The 12,233-nt window shown below is 53.7% G+C and overlaps 1 protein-coding gene across 5 annotated transcripts in view; it reads left to right on the top strand.

The window, feature by feature from the left end:
* Nucleotides 1–12,233, top strand: part of Foxp4 (forkhead box P4) — a 57,948-nt gene that overhangs the window by 31,538 nt on the left and 14,177 nt on the right. For all 5 annotated transcript variants that reach the window (XM_021217624.1, XM_021217623.1, XM_021217622.1 and 2 more), the window contains exon 3: nucleotides 5,061–5,156. In XM_021217624.1, the coding sequence (XP_021073283.1) occupies nucleotides 5,061–5,156 (96 nt within the window). The remainder of the gene's footprint in view (nucleotides 1–5,060; nucleotides 5,157–12,233) is intronic.

Here is a 12,233-nt window from a genome sequence, read left to right as displayed (position 1 = left end):
GGAACTCATGCTGTAGACCAGGCTGGCCTCAAACTCAGAAATCCACCTGCCTCTGCCTCCCAAGTGCTGGGATTAAAGGCGTGCGCCACCACCGCCCAGCTTGGACCCAAACTTTTCATCCTTGTGCCTCTACCTCCCAAGCTGAGATTACAGGCACTTGCCACCTAGATTGGTTTTGTGTGATGCTGGAGCTGGAACAGGTTTCATCCTGTCTCATGACAATAGCTTTGTGCATGCAAGTCAAACAGACGTGTAGACGGTATACAGTATATATGGTAAGCTGCGTCCCTAGCCCACATTTGCTTTTCAGTTCAAAGACTGGGAAAAGGGGGGGCTGGGAGGGCTGCTCCTTAATTTTCAGTCTCATCAACCCTCCTTTATTATCCCTCAAGATTTCCCTGATGACGCACGCCTTTAGCCCCAGAGCTCAGGAGTCAGAGGCAACCAGGTCTCTGAGTTTGAGGCCAGTCGGGTCTACACAAGAAGCTCCAGGGCAGCCAAGACTATATAGTGAGACCCTGTCTCAAAAAAACAGAAACACAACCAAAAAGATTTCCCTGGTGGCTTGTCCCGTGTTGGGCATCTGAATAGCTTTCCTTCTCGGGGCCATGCTTGAGAAACTCTGGGAAAGCCCTGGTCCCCTTCCCCACCTCAGCCTGCTTCACCCCACCGGTGCCCTTGCCTGTTCAGAGTACTAGAAGCTTGGACCTCATAGTTTGCCTTGGAACCCCTTCATGAGGCCCTGTTACCTTAGGCCTTTTTCCTTGTCTTTAAAGTGAACATAGGTTTGTTTGTTTGTATATGAATGATCTATTTTCAGACACACCCAGAAGAGGGGATCAGATCCCATCACAGATGGTTGTGAGCCACCATGTGGTTGCTGGAAATTGAACTCAGGACNTCTGGAAGAGCAGTCAGAGCTCTTAACTGCTGAGCCATCTCTCTGTCCCCTAAAGTGAACATAGTTAGTTACACCTGCCTGGCCTAACTTAGTGCAAGGGGTGGAGGGTGCTCCAACAGAGTTCTTTTAGTGTTCACAAACGTATTTTGGTACTGGCACTGTGGGCCTCTTAGCTACCCTGATATTCTCCAGAACTTGGAGACCACAAGGCTTGCCTTTGAACTGGGATCAGCCTGGGCCAGCCATCCACACTTAGCCTGGATCCCATGGACTGTGTATGCAGGGATAATGACTTCTGTGTGCTGGGATGGGAAGCTCACAGCTGCTGACAACATCCGTGCACTAAAGGAGCCCATGAGGTGACTCAGTCGGTAAAGGGCTTGCTGTGTAAACCCGACCATCTGAGTTCAGACCACAGAATCCATGTAAAGGAGGAAAACAGACTTCACAAAGTTATTCTCTGATCCCTACATGTACACATGCATGCACATACGTGTGCACACACTTACATGTATGCACACACATGCGGGCACACATGCACATATACATGCACATGCACATGCACACACACACACACAATGGGTGGCTCCAGTCTGGTCAGCATCATTAAAATAGGTGAGCCTGGTCGTGAGGTCGGGGCCGGTTGCTTCCATATCTCAGAGACTGCGGGTCCAGTGGTTCATTCAGCCCTCAGTGGCAGGGCAGGAAAGACCGTGACACTTGGTGCCTCACACTGATGGGTAAATGAAACTCAAATGAAGCTCCAGTGTCTTAGACCTGCCTTAGATCCATTAGGCAAGCATTGTACAAAAAGGCAGCCCGGGCGGGGTTGGGGAATGCCCAAGGCTCCCAGAGCACTGTCTTCAGCCAGGGCCTAGGTGTGTGGACAGCAAAGTCCATGGCATAAAATAGAGCCCAGAACAGCAGTCATTGTCCACTGTGTGACAGGCCATCCAAGAAGGGGAGCTTAGGCCACAGCCCTCGGATCTGCCCACACCATTGGCACCTACAGCGTGTTCTTTAGGTGGTCTTAGGTTCCTGCCGGTCAAGGCTGGCTCTAGGCAAGCATGAGAAAGGAAGTTAGTTTGTCCACCATCAGCTTCCCACCACCAGGGCAAGACCTGCGTGTGGTAGGAAGAGAAGGGTGAGTTGGTGAGTGAGTGAGTGAGTGAGTTGGTGAGTGAGTGAGTGAGTGAGTTGGTGAGTGAATGAGTGGGTGAATGAGTGGGTGGCTGGGGTGCCTGGAGACACAGCGCCCGCCCAGCTTCTGGTGCCCCTGCGTCCTTCTCTTGCCTCCCCAGCACACTTCAGCTTTCTGCCTGCCGTAGTACTTATTTCCAGTCCCCTCTGCCTCTGCCGCATGTCACTTCCTGTGTGCTGTCACGCTGTAGGAACACTTCTCTTTCTCCTCCTTGTTCCCTGAGGGGCTGGACTCCTCCAGGACTCCAGGACTTCTCTGGGTGGCCTGCTCAGAGCTCCACAACACATGAGGTCCTTCCACATGGGGACAGGAGCCCCTACCACCTAACCTGAGCTAGCACACAGTAGGGACTTCGTGCTAATGAAGGTGGGGAAGAGAAGAGAGGCAAGGAGCAGACCAGTCTGTCTGTCCCAAGTGGGAGATGTTGAGGGCAGGGTGGAGGGAGGGAAAGGGAGCTTATGGGGGGGGGAGAGGAAGGCCTGCTGCCTCCATTGCCCCCACCGTGTAAATCTTGCAATTTCATGCTCCAGGGAACCACAGAGTAAGAGAGTGGGTGAGGAATGAATTCAACTCCCTGGCTACTCTGCAGCCCCAAGGACTGGGCAGGCTCTCCCCTCTCACCACCCCACCCCATTTTCAGAAATCCCTCTGTTGCTATTCCCCCCACATCGGGGGGGGGGGTTGTCCCCTTCCCACTGACCAGTGTCTCTTTTGAATCACCTGTGCTGGTCAGCTCTGGGGTCAACCCCCACTCCCACAACCTTGTCTCTCTCCCTGGCTGTCCTTTCTGTGCCCTCTCCAGCTTTAGAGAGCAAGGGGCATTATGTAAGGTCAGACCTGGAGGCCAGGGAAAGCTAGGCAACAGAGTCCAGAAGACCTTCCTGAGGGGTCCTGGGCTACCCCCTCACCTCTCCCCACCAGCTTCTCTTCCTATAGTCTCAGAGTCTCTGGCCCCGGGAAGGTCAGAGCTCTGTTTTCTATGTTTTGGGAGAGACAGTGTTCTGTTCTGACTCCACCTAGAAGTCTGGAACATTTGGGGCGGGGAGGAGCTGGGGTGGTCAGGGTCCAGGGCTGGCAAGGAGCACACGTTCCCGTAGATACACCAACCAGTGCGTACCAGTGCGTATTTAGATAGCGTCCGAAGGTAAACTAGGCTGAAACCCCAGGAAGCCATGCCGGTCAACACTGGGAAGGGCCACGCAGGTGGATTGTATATAAATAGTTACCCTGGGTACACAGTGGGTGCTCAGAGGGTGTTTGCCGAGCTGTGAGTGTCTGCCACACACATCCCTGGTACTTCGGGAGCTGGAGGCGTGGCTCACTGGGAGAGCCGCTTGCCTAAGGATGTGTCCGGAGTCCCTGGGCCTCGATCAAATGGTGAGGGAAGCATTGTGAAGAGGGTGCAGGGGCAAAGGAAAGAGGAGTTTTATCCGAAAAGACCCCGGGGTAGAAGAGTGGAACCCACGTGCGAACGAAGCAGGTGTGAGTGGCAGTGAGAGAGCCAGCCACAAGTTGGGCACCTTTCGGCTAACAAGTGTGGGCTGATGGGGGCGGCTAAGTAGGGAGCCACCTGGGAATTACCGAGAAGAAAGGGGTACAGACATCCCGAATGCCAACGAGGCGGCGGCGGCGGCAGGCATTGCTCTTTTAATCCCTCTGAGTGATCCCGAAGTGGGTAGTGTCCCAGTTTTGTGGATAAAGAGAGGGATAAAGAGACTGTAACCACTGAGACATGGTATGACTTACCCAAGGTCACAGCCAGAGAACTACTTACAGAGCTGGGACTGCTTCCCATATCCGCCTGGTGCCAGTGCTCTGCCTCCAGGGCCTGGATATGTGCATGCGTGCGCGTGCTTCAGCTCTCTAGGAGGGCTTTAAGGAACCTGGAGCTGACTAGACAGGTCTCCACTGTCACTACCTCCACCAACGGGTCTTAGGGACGAGGTCTTGTCTGGGCCCATATTCCTGGCCTAGACCCACATTCCTGGCTCTCCTTGACCCTTCAATCTCAGGCCAGTCTTACCACTCCCCACCTATCTCTAGCTGCACCCCACCCCCCCACTCCACATCCTATTCCTGTCATCCCCTTGGCCCTGTCCTTTGTCACTGTGGCCACCAAGCCCAGGCACCCATGTGACTAATCATTTAGACACAGCCTTCAAATATGATTTCCTTGGGGGCCAATGACCCTTCCCCTCCACCCACCTGTGCGCCCTAGCTCTCCCGAGCTGCACCGCCAGTCCGGAGCTGCTAATTCCCATAGCTCCTTGATTGACACCTGTCCCCTCCCCTCCTTAAATCAGACTTCTCTGATCAGTTGATCTTGGGACCAGTTACTTACTTAACCTCCTAGGGATTTAGCTGCCTCCTCTGGTCAGAGGAAACTGATAAAGCTACCTCCCAGCTTTTTATAAAGGAAGAGCTTGCCTGCCGCCCTGAGTGATGGCAGCGGATTTCTGAGTTCAAGGCCAGCCTGGTCTTGAACCTAGGGAGTTCCAGAGCACCTACTTCCTCTCTCTAAAATAAATAAATAAATAGCTAAATAGCTAGAGAGCGATCTGTAGAAGCTCAGCGAGAAGCAGCTGCTATTCAACCCTGAGCTCACCCTCCTGCACTTTTACCTGGAGTCCTTTTGACCCTTGACCCTTTCATCCGTTGTCTTAATTGAGAACCAATGGACTCTCTGAGCCCGGGGTTGCGTCCTTGAAGGCTGGGCTGTGATCCTGTTCTCAGTGACTCTTACCTCTTCCCTCCATCCTCACCCCGAGGTCATGTGGACCTGTGATCCTCACCACCCTCCTCTGCCTTCCCACCTTACTGCTCGACCCCCTCCACCCCCCACCCCACCCCATCCCTAACTCCCACCCCCCACCCCCGCTTCCGTGTACTCATCCCAGATCCCAGCCCCTTCTGAAGGCACTGCTGGGGCCTCTCACTGACTCAGCCCCTGTCTTACAGGCTCTCCAGGTGGCCCGGCAGTTCCTGTTGCAGCAAGCCTCCAGCCTGAACTCCCCGGGGAACAATGACAGTAAACAGTCGGCCTCTGCGGTGCAGGTGAGAAGGGGGGGGGACACCCACCCATACTGGGCAGGAGTGGGGAGGGGGACAGGGCTGGAGGGGTTATTCTTGGTGGGGTGGGGGGCTGTCAGAGACTACTCAGAGAGCGCCAGACTTTCCAAGCTTTGTGCTCCCAAGAGAAGTACATTCATGGCAGGGTGGGGCGGAGACACTAACCCCTCCCTTGTCTCCACCTGACCGGCCAGGGTTGCGTCTGCCTGGCTTCTTTGTCTGCACCTCTCTGGACCTGACTCACTGGGGTTCCTCCCACTGGCTTCTCAAGCAGCCCTCCTTGCGCCCCACGTGTTACCCTGTCCCTAAACTGAGTCTAGGTCCCTCCCAGGTTTCTCAGTTGAAGAATCACCAAGTCTCCCCTCCCCCATCTCTCCCAGTCTCTCCCCGTTTCCTGTCTCTTGACATCTCTCTCTCTCTGTCTCTTCTGTTTTCCTTTGCACAATCTGCCCCTTTTTTTTCCCCTTCCCCCCCTTCCCCCCAGCCTGTCGGCCCATCTGGCTGGCTGGAGGGGGAGGGGGAGGGGGAGGGGAAGGGGAGGGGGGTGGGAAAGCCTGGCCTCCTGTTTACCTTTTGTGTCACAAAGAACTTGGGAGAATTGCCGACTGGGTCCCACTGGGTCACTATCTGGCAAACCGCCTTCCTCCCTGCACCCACCCCAGCCCCCCCCAGCCCCTCCCTGCTGTGGGGGGGGGTGCGGAGAGGGCTGGGGCCTGAGGGAAAGATTAAGCCAGGCTCTGAAAGGAAGTTTATGTAAGGGGAAAATGGGATGGGCACTGTGCAGTGTTGATCCTGAGACCCCTGGGGCCCTAGGAGAACAGGGACATGAGGTAGGTGCAGGGTGCTCTCAGGACGCAGGCCCAGCGCCCAGAGACAAGTTCTCTATGCTTGGCTTTTCTTTTTAAAGCTTATGTTTGGAAAGGGCTTTGAAAAAGTTCAAGGTGCCAGACAGCTGTGCAGCCATGGCGGCCAGTGGCCTCTAAGCAATCTTAAGCACTCCTAAGATCTTCCAAGTTGAACGATGGCAAACGGGTGTGGCTGAGGGTGGTGGTGACCACAAAGTCTGGAAAGACAACCGAAGGAGGGACGGTCAGACCAGGTCTCACAGGATGAGGGATCTCCCCACGGGTGTTCTCTGGGTCTACGGCAGCCCTCCCCATGCTGGCCTGGCTTAGGACCTCCTTGTAAAACAGGGAGGTGTGAGCTATGGAACAGGACCCTGCCCTCTCCCACCCCCATCCGCAGTTGGGAAGAACCCCAGAAGGACAGGAAGAGTTGGGTGGCTCTGAAGGAGAACCGGCATGGGGGGGGGGACTTTCCAGCTGGGGGAGCTGGGATGATGATCTGAAGGTCAGTTCCTTAGCACGCCTTCCCTGCCAAGGCGAGCTGCTGTGTTGGGCTCTGAGAGAGAAAGGATGCTTCTTTCTGTACTTTCTCACCTCCCAGGAATCCGCTTCGCCATACCCTCAGCAGAGACCAAGTACTTCTTTCTTCCCTTTCACGTGTGTGCACGCGTGTGCATGTTTGTGTGTGCACAGGAGCATGTGTGTAAAGGCCAAAAGGATACCCTCACGGGTCATCCCCAGGATAGCCTCCTCGGAGACGGTCTCTCAGTGGCATACTGGCGGGCCAGCAGGTCCCAGGGGTGGGTATTGAAGTTCAAACTCCAGGACTTCTCATGCATTTACCAAATGAGCCACCCTGCTCACCCCAACCCCGCCAGCCTGGATGCAGAGTCCTTATCCAAGGGTGGCCCTCATACCCAGGGGACAGCTGCTATTATTAATCCATTTGCAAATGAGGAAAAAAAAAAAAAAAAAAAAAAAAAAAACAAGGCTCTGAGAGGGTGTCTAACTAGTCCAAAGTCACTCCATGCCCTGATTTCTGTTTCTGTGATAGAGTATCTTGGAACAAAACAGTTTAGGAAAGAGAGGGTTTCTTAAGGCTCCCGAGTCCAGTCTACGTTCGTTACAGGGGAATCAAGGTGGCTAGGTATATCACATCTAAGAGCAGAGAGAATGAACGTGCACATGCCCAGGGCCCTTTGCCTTCTCTCCTAACACAGTGCTAAGTCCCACCCCCCCACACACACACACCTGTCAATCAATGTGATCACCACCATCCCTTACAGGCACCTCCCACGGGCCAACCTGATCTAGACGCTCCCTCACGGGGACTCTATTCTAAGTGATTCTAGGTTGTGTGAAGTTGACGATGAAAACCGGCACACCCTGCAAACAAGGGCAGAGAGCACACTGAGAAGAGAAGAGAAGTCATTGAAGCTCCTGGGGTCCCAGGGTCTGTGGGGTCCTTGGGTCTGGCTGAAGCTGAGCTTCCCCCCCCACACACACACACACTCCTGTTTATCCTGCAGCCAGCTTTGATCTCCGTATCTCCCACCCACATGCCATCTTCACTGTCCCTAAGGAGGGACAGTGGGAACGCTATCCTCAAGTGGGACCCAGGGCCTAGGAGCCTAGAAATAGCTTTCCTGTGGGCTCTGGGCTGGTGGGGAAATGGGAGTCTAAGGCTGGCCCCTTACTAGAAATCGTGTGCTGTGGATTTGGGACTTGAGTGACATCAGTCTGAGTCACAGAGGGAGGTTGTTGGGACCCCGTGGCACATTCTGCTCTTGGGTGGGCTACTTGTCCCTTACCTCATTTAATATCTTCCTACAGCTAACATCAGTGAGTCTCCAAACAGCCCAGAGGCTGAGGGGTATCCATCGCTGTAGACAGGTATTAATCAATCCTAGGAGGCTCATCAGGCACCAGGAATTTCGAGGAGGTAGCCAGGGTCAGGCTCATTGGCTTATCAGCTCCACAGTTCCAAAAGTTGTGCCTTTTCTTTGACTGTGTGTTATGGAGTTTTCTTTGTTGTTGTTGTTGTTGTTGTTGTTTTAAATAGGGTCCCAGCCAGGCCGAAGTGGAACACACTTTCAATCTCCTGAGTTCAGGGCCATCTTGGTCTACAGGATGTGTTCTAGGAAAGTCTGGACTACACAGAGAAAAACCATCTCAAAAACAAACAAACAAACAAACAAACAAACAAACCGCTGGGCAGTGGTGGTGCACGCCTTTAATCCCAGCACTTGGGAGGCAAAGGCAGGTGGATTTCTGAGAGAAACCCTATCTTGGAAAAAACAAAAAAAAACCAAAACAAAAACCTCATATTAAAAAAAAAAAAAAAAGATAGAGTCTCATTTAGCCCAGGCTACCCTCAGCCTCCAGTTCTATAAATAGATATAGACATTGAACTTCTTTTTGTTGTTGTTTTTTGGTTTTTGTTTGTTTGTTTTATGTGATAGGGTTTCTCTGTAGAGCCCTGGCTGTCCTGGAACTCACTCTGTAGACCAGGCTGGCCTCGAACTCAGAAATCCGCCTGCCTCTGCCTCCAAGTGCTGGGATCAAAGGCGTGCACCACCACCATGCCAGGCCTATGTTGAACTTCTGATCCTTCTGTCTCGACCTAGGATTATAGGCGTGCACCCCCACCCCTGGTTTGTGTGGTGCCATGAGTTAAGCCCAGAGCTCTGTGGGCATTTGGATAAGTGCTACCACATTCCTACCCTTCCTCCCATCCCCGGTTTACTTAGTTCTTTGAAAGAAGTCCTGATTGGCCTGGAATTCACTATATTGCCCAGGCTAGCCTCAGACTTAGGTAATCCTCCTGCCTCAGAGTCCATGTGCTGGGATCATAGACATTCCACCCCAGTCCTGGCCTCCACTGTCTTTACTGCATTCAAAGTGGGTGGAGGGCTAGGGCCTGAGCAGAGTCGGCTGAAGCTTTAGCCAGCGTTCTCCCTGCCATGGCACTATGGGCCATTTCACTGCCTAGGCTGGTCTCTAGACAGGCTCACAGCTGTTGAGCCTCCCAGCTGACCAGTGTCCATACTGACCCAGCCCAGCCCAGCCCAGTGAGTCTTCAGGGACGCCATGAGAGGAAAGGCCTCCACTCACTTCAGAGCCCCACTGAACCAGCCACCTACAGACAGAACACAGGCCGAAGGCTGTCGAGAGGCACAGGGGCCAGCAAGTCATAGCAGTGTCAGCCATTCACACCTTGGTGCCCAGGTGGATCCTGTGGGTCTCCCTACTGGGCAGGCAGGACTCAGCGGTTGCTCTGGACATTCAAGGAGGAATGGCTCAGCCACTTGCCTGGTACCTGCTTACATCAGCAGCAGCATCTTCCTTTTCTCCTTCCTGAGGCCGAGAAGGGAAGCTGTTCAAATCCCAAGGGCCAGGGAGGGACAGTGATACTTAGTGATTTCAAAGAACAAGCGAGGTAGCTTGGTGGGTAAAAGGGCCTGCCACCCAAGCCTGACCACTGGAGTTAGAACCCATGGTGGGAAGAGAACCCCCACCTCGCTTCCTCCCTCCCTCCTCCCTCTCTCTCACACATACATACAACNATAATAATAAAATTATATTTGTGAAAGAAAAATAATAAACTAGGCCGCGGTGGCGCATACCTTTAACCCCAGCACTTGGAGGCAGAGGTAGGTAGGCCTCAGAGTTAAGTTCAAGGCCAGCCTGGTTTACAAAGCCAGTTCCAGGACAACCAGGACTATACAAAGAAACCCTGCCTTACAAAACCGGAGGAGGAGCAGGAGGAGGAGAGGGAGGAGGAAGGGGGGGAGGAGGAGGAAGGGGAGCAGGAGGAGGGGGAGGAAGGAGAGGAAGAGGAGGAGGAGGAGGAGGGGGAGGAAGGAGAGGAGGAAGAGGAAGAGGAGGAGGAGGAAGGAGGAAGGAGGAGACTTTACCCCAGACAGAATCTCTCTAGGGCTAGGTTGCTGAGGTGTCTGCAGACAATGGAGCTAGATCCTGTGCCTGCTTATAGGGTGGCAGCTCAGGGACTCAGGGAAGCACCCCAACACTGAGCATATACTGTGGCTGTCCTCCGCTTCCGCTTCTCATGGGGGAGCCCCAGCTGAGAGGTTGACACGCCTCAGGCCTGAGCTCCTCAGTCAGGTGACCGAGGTTCCTTGACCCGGTAACCGCCCTTTTGCTTCTCATTTGTTTATGTAATTACTTATTTATTTTCTGGGTTCTCAAGTCAGGGTTCCTCTGTGTAACCCTGCCTGTCCTGGAACTTGCTTTTAGACCAGGCTGGCCTCAAACTCAGAGACCCGCCCCCACTGCCTGGCAAAGTTGATCATCATCATCATCATCATCATCATCCTCATCATCATTCTGTTACATTCTGGACCAGTATCACATGTATCCCAAGCTGTCCTCAGACTCGTAGTCGAAGCAAAGACTGAACTCATGATTCTCCTGCCTCTGCTCTCTTAATGCTTAGCGTTACAAGTGCGCGCCACCACGCCTGACTTTATACAGTGCTGGGGTTCCTCCCTAGCCTCGGGGTTGAAGCTTCAAAGAGAGCAGTCACCCTGAGAGCCGAGCCACATGGTCACTTCAAGTTAGACTAGCCCAGTCCCTGTCTGCCGTCCTCCGGGCCTACCCGTGGTGGGACCCCTGTCTGCCATAGATAGCTATCTTCTGGGTAGGAGTGGGACCTAAAAACAAAAGCCCACAAGAGTCCGTGTGTGCGTGTGTCTGAGACTGACAGCTGGATTGTCACCCTTCCTGGGCACTTCAACACAGATCTGGGCTCAGGGTATTGGGGAAAGGTCAGGAGTTAGCTCACAGCTGAGGCCTGAGGTGGGGCATGGAGGGGAGGGAGGCAACTCCTCCCCTGCCTCACAGGCCAGGCTGGGGTGGAGGGAGGGGTCCTCTAGACACCTAGTCTAGGCCCTAGGGCCTACAAAAAAACTTCTGGTCAACTGGGAAAGGCCTTTCAGGTCCGGGAGCAAGTGTTTAGCTGAGCACCTATTCTGTCCCAGATCCTACATTAGGGTACGGGAGTAAAAAGTTAGTCCTATGTGTGCCGGGGTCACAGAGTGGTGAGGACACAGACAATCCCTTGGGAGCGTCTGGCTGCCACTACAGGACCGTGTGATGGCTCAAACTGCATTGCTGTGTTTGAGGGAGCTCAGGGAAGGTAGACCAACAGGGAAAATGTGATGGCATTGTTTGCTCTTGAAGCCCTTTGACTGCAGGTGAATCCTGCGCCTCCTAGAAGGTGCTAATGGGATCAGGAGACAGACAGTCCCTCTATTTGGGCTTCAGGAATCCTGAGTTCATTTCTTGAAGCCCAACTCCTGTGTTTGAGGACAGTGACATACCGGAGAGGGCAAGTGACTCTTAAGCCTGCTGGCCTACCGTGCTGTCCACTCCACTCACGTGCACAGTCACCAGAACGGTCCCAGGAGTGTGTGCTCTCCGGGCTTCTGCTCTGGACCACCATGTGTGGGACGGGGCGGGCTCATGCCAGAGTGTGATCCTGTCAAGTGTGTTGCTTAGGGGAAGACGGGATCTCACGGTAGAGCTCTGGCTGACCCGGAATTTGCTGTGTCCGCCAGACCGACGTTAAACAAGATCTGGCTGCTTGCTGGGATTCCAGGCAGTCATCCCTATGTCCAGCGGGTGGGCAGCTTTTGATTCTGTCTCAGCTGCCCTTCCTACGCAGGCTTGCCTTAGCTAGTAGTCTCAAACACACTACAGAAGAGCTGGAAGTGGCCCAGTGGCCCGCTCCAGTGCCATCTAATCTCCCACATCTGGAACCAGGCACCTCGAGACCACAGCCATTCTAGTCAGCCACTGCTACGCGCTCACTAGCCTCTGGCTGCTGTTCTTGTTCAAACTCTAGTAGCCCGAAATTGGTTGACGCGGTTGCTGGTTACCTTTTATCACTATGCCCAGAGCCAAAGCTGTGTGGCTCGGCTCGTTCTTTAAATCGAAGCACTTGGAAGGCTGAGGCAAGAGGAGTCTGAGACCAGCCTGGTAGAATGAGAATGTCTTCAGATAAAATAAATGAAGTATAGAGGCATAGACCTGTGATCCCAGCACTTGGGAAATGGGAAGATTAGGAATTCAAAGCCAACCTGAGACATATGATGACACCCCCTGGGAAAAAAAATAACAACAATAATAAATAACACGTGAAGCCGGGTGTGGTGGCGCACGCCTTTAATCCCAGCACTTGGGAGGCAGAGGCAGG

Source organism: Mus pahari, chromosome 18, assembly GCF_900095145.1.
Source record: "Mus pahari chromosome 18, PAHARI_EIJ_v1.1, whole genome shotgun sequence".
NCBI classification, from domain to species: domain Eukaryota; kingdom Metazoa; phylum Chordata; class Mammalia; order Rodentia; family Muridae; genus Mus; species Mus pahari.
The sequence above is the reverse complement of the archived record's forward strand: the minus strand, read 5'-3'. Positions and strand labels throughout refer to the sequence as shown.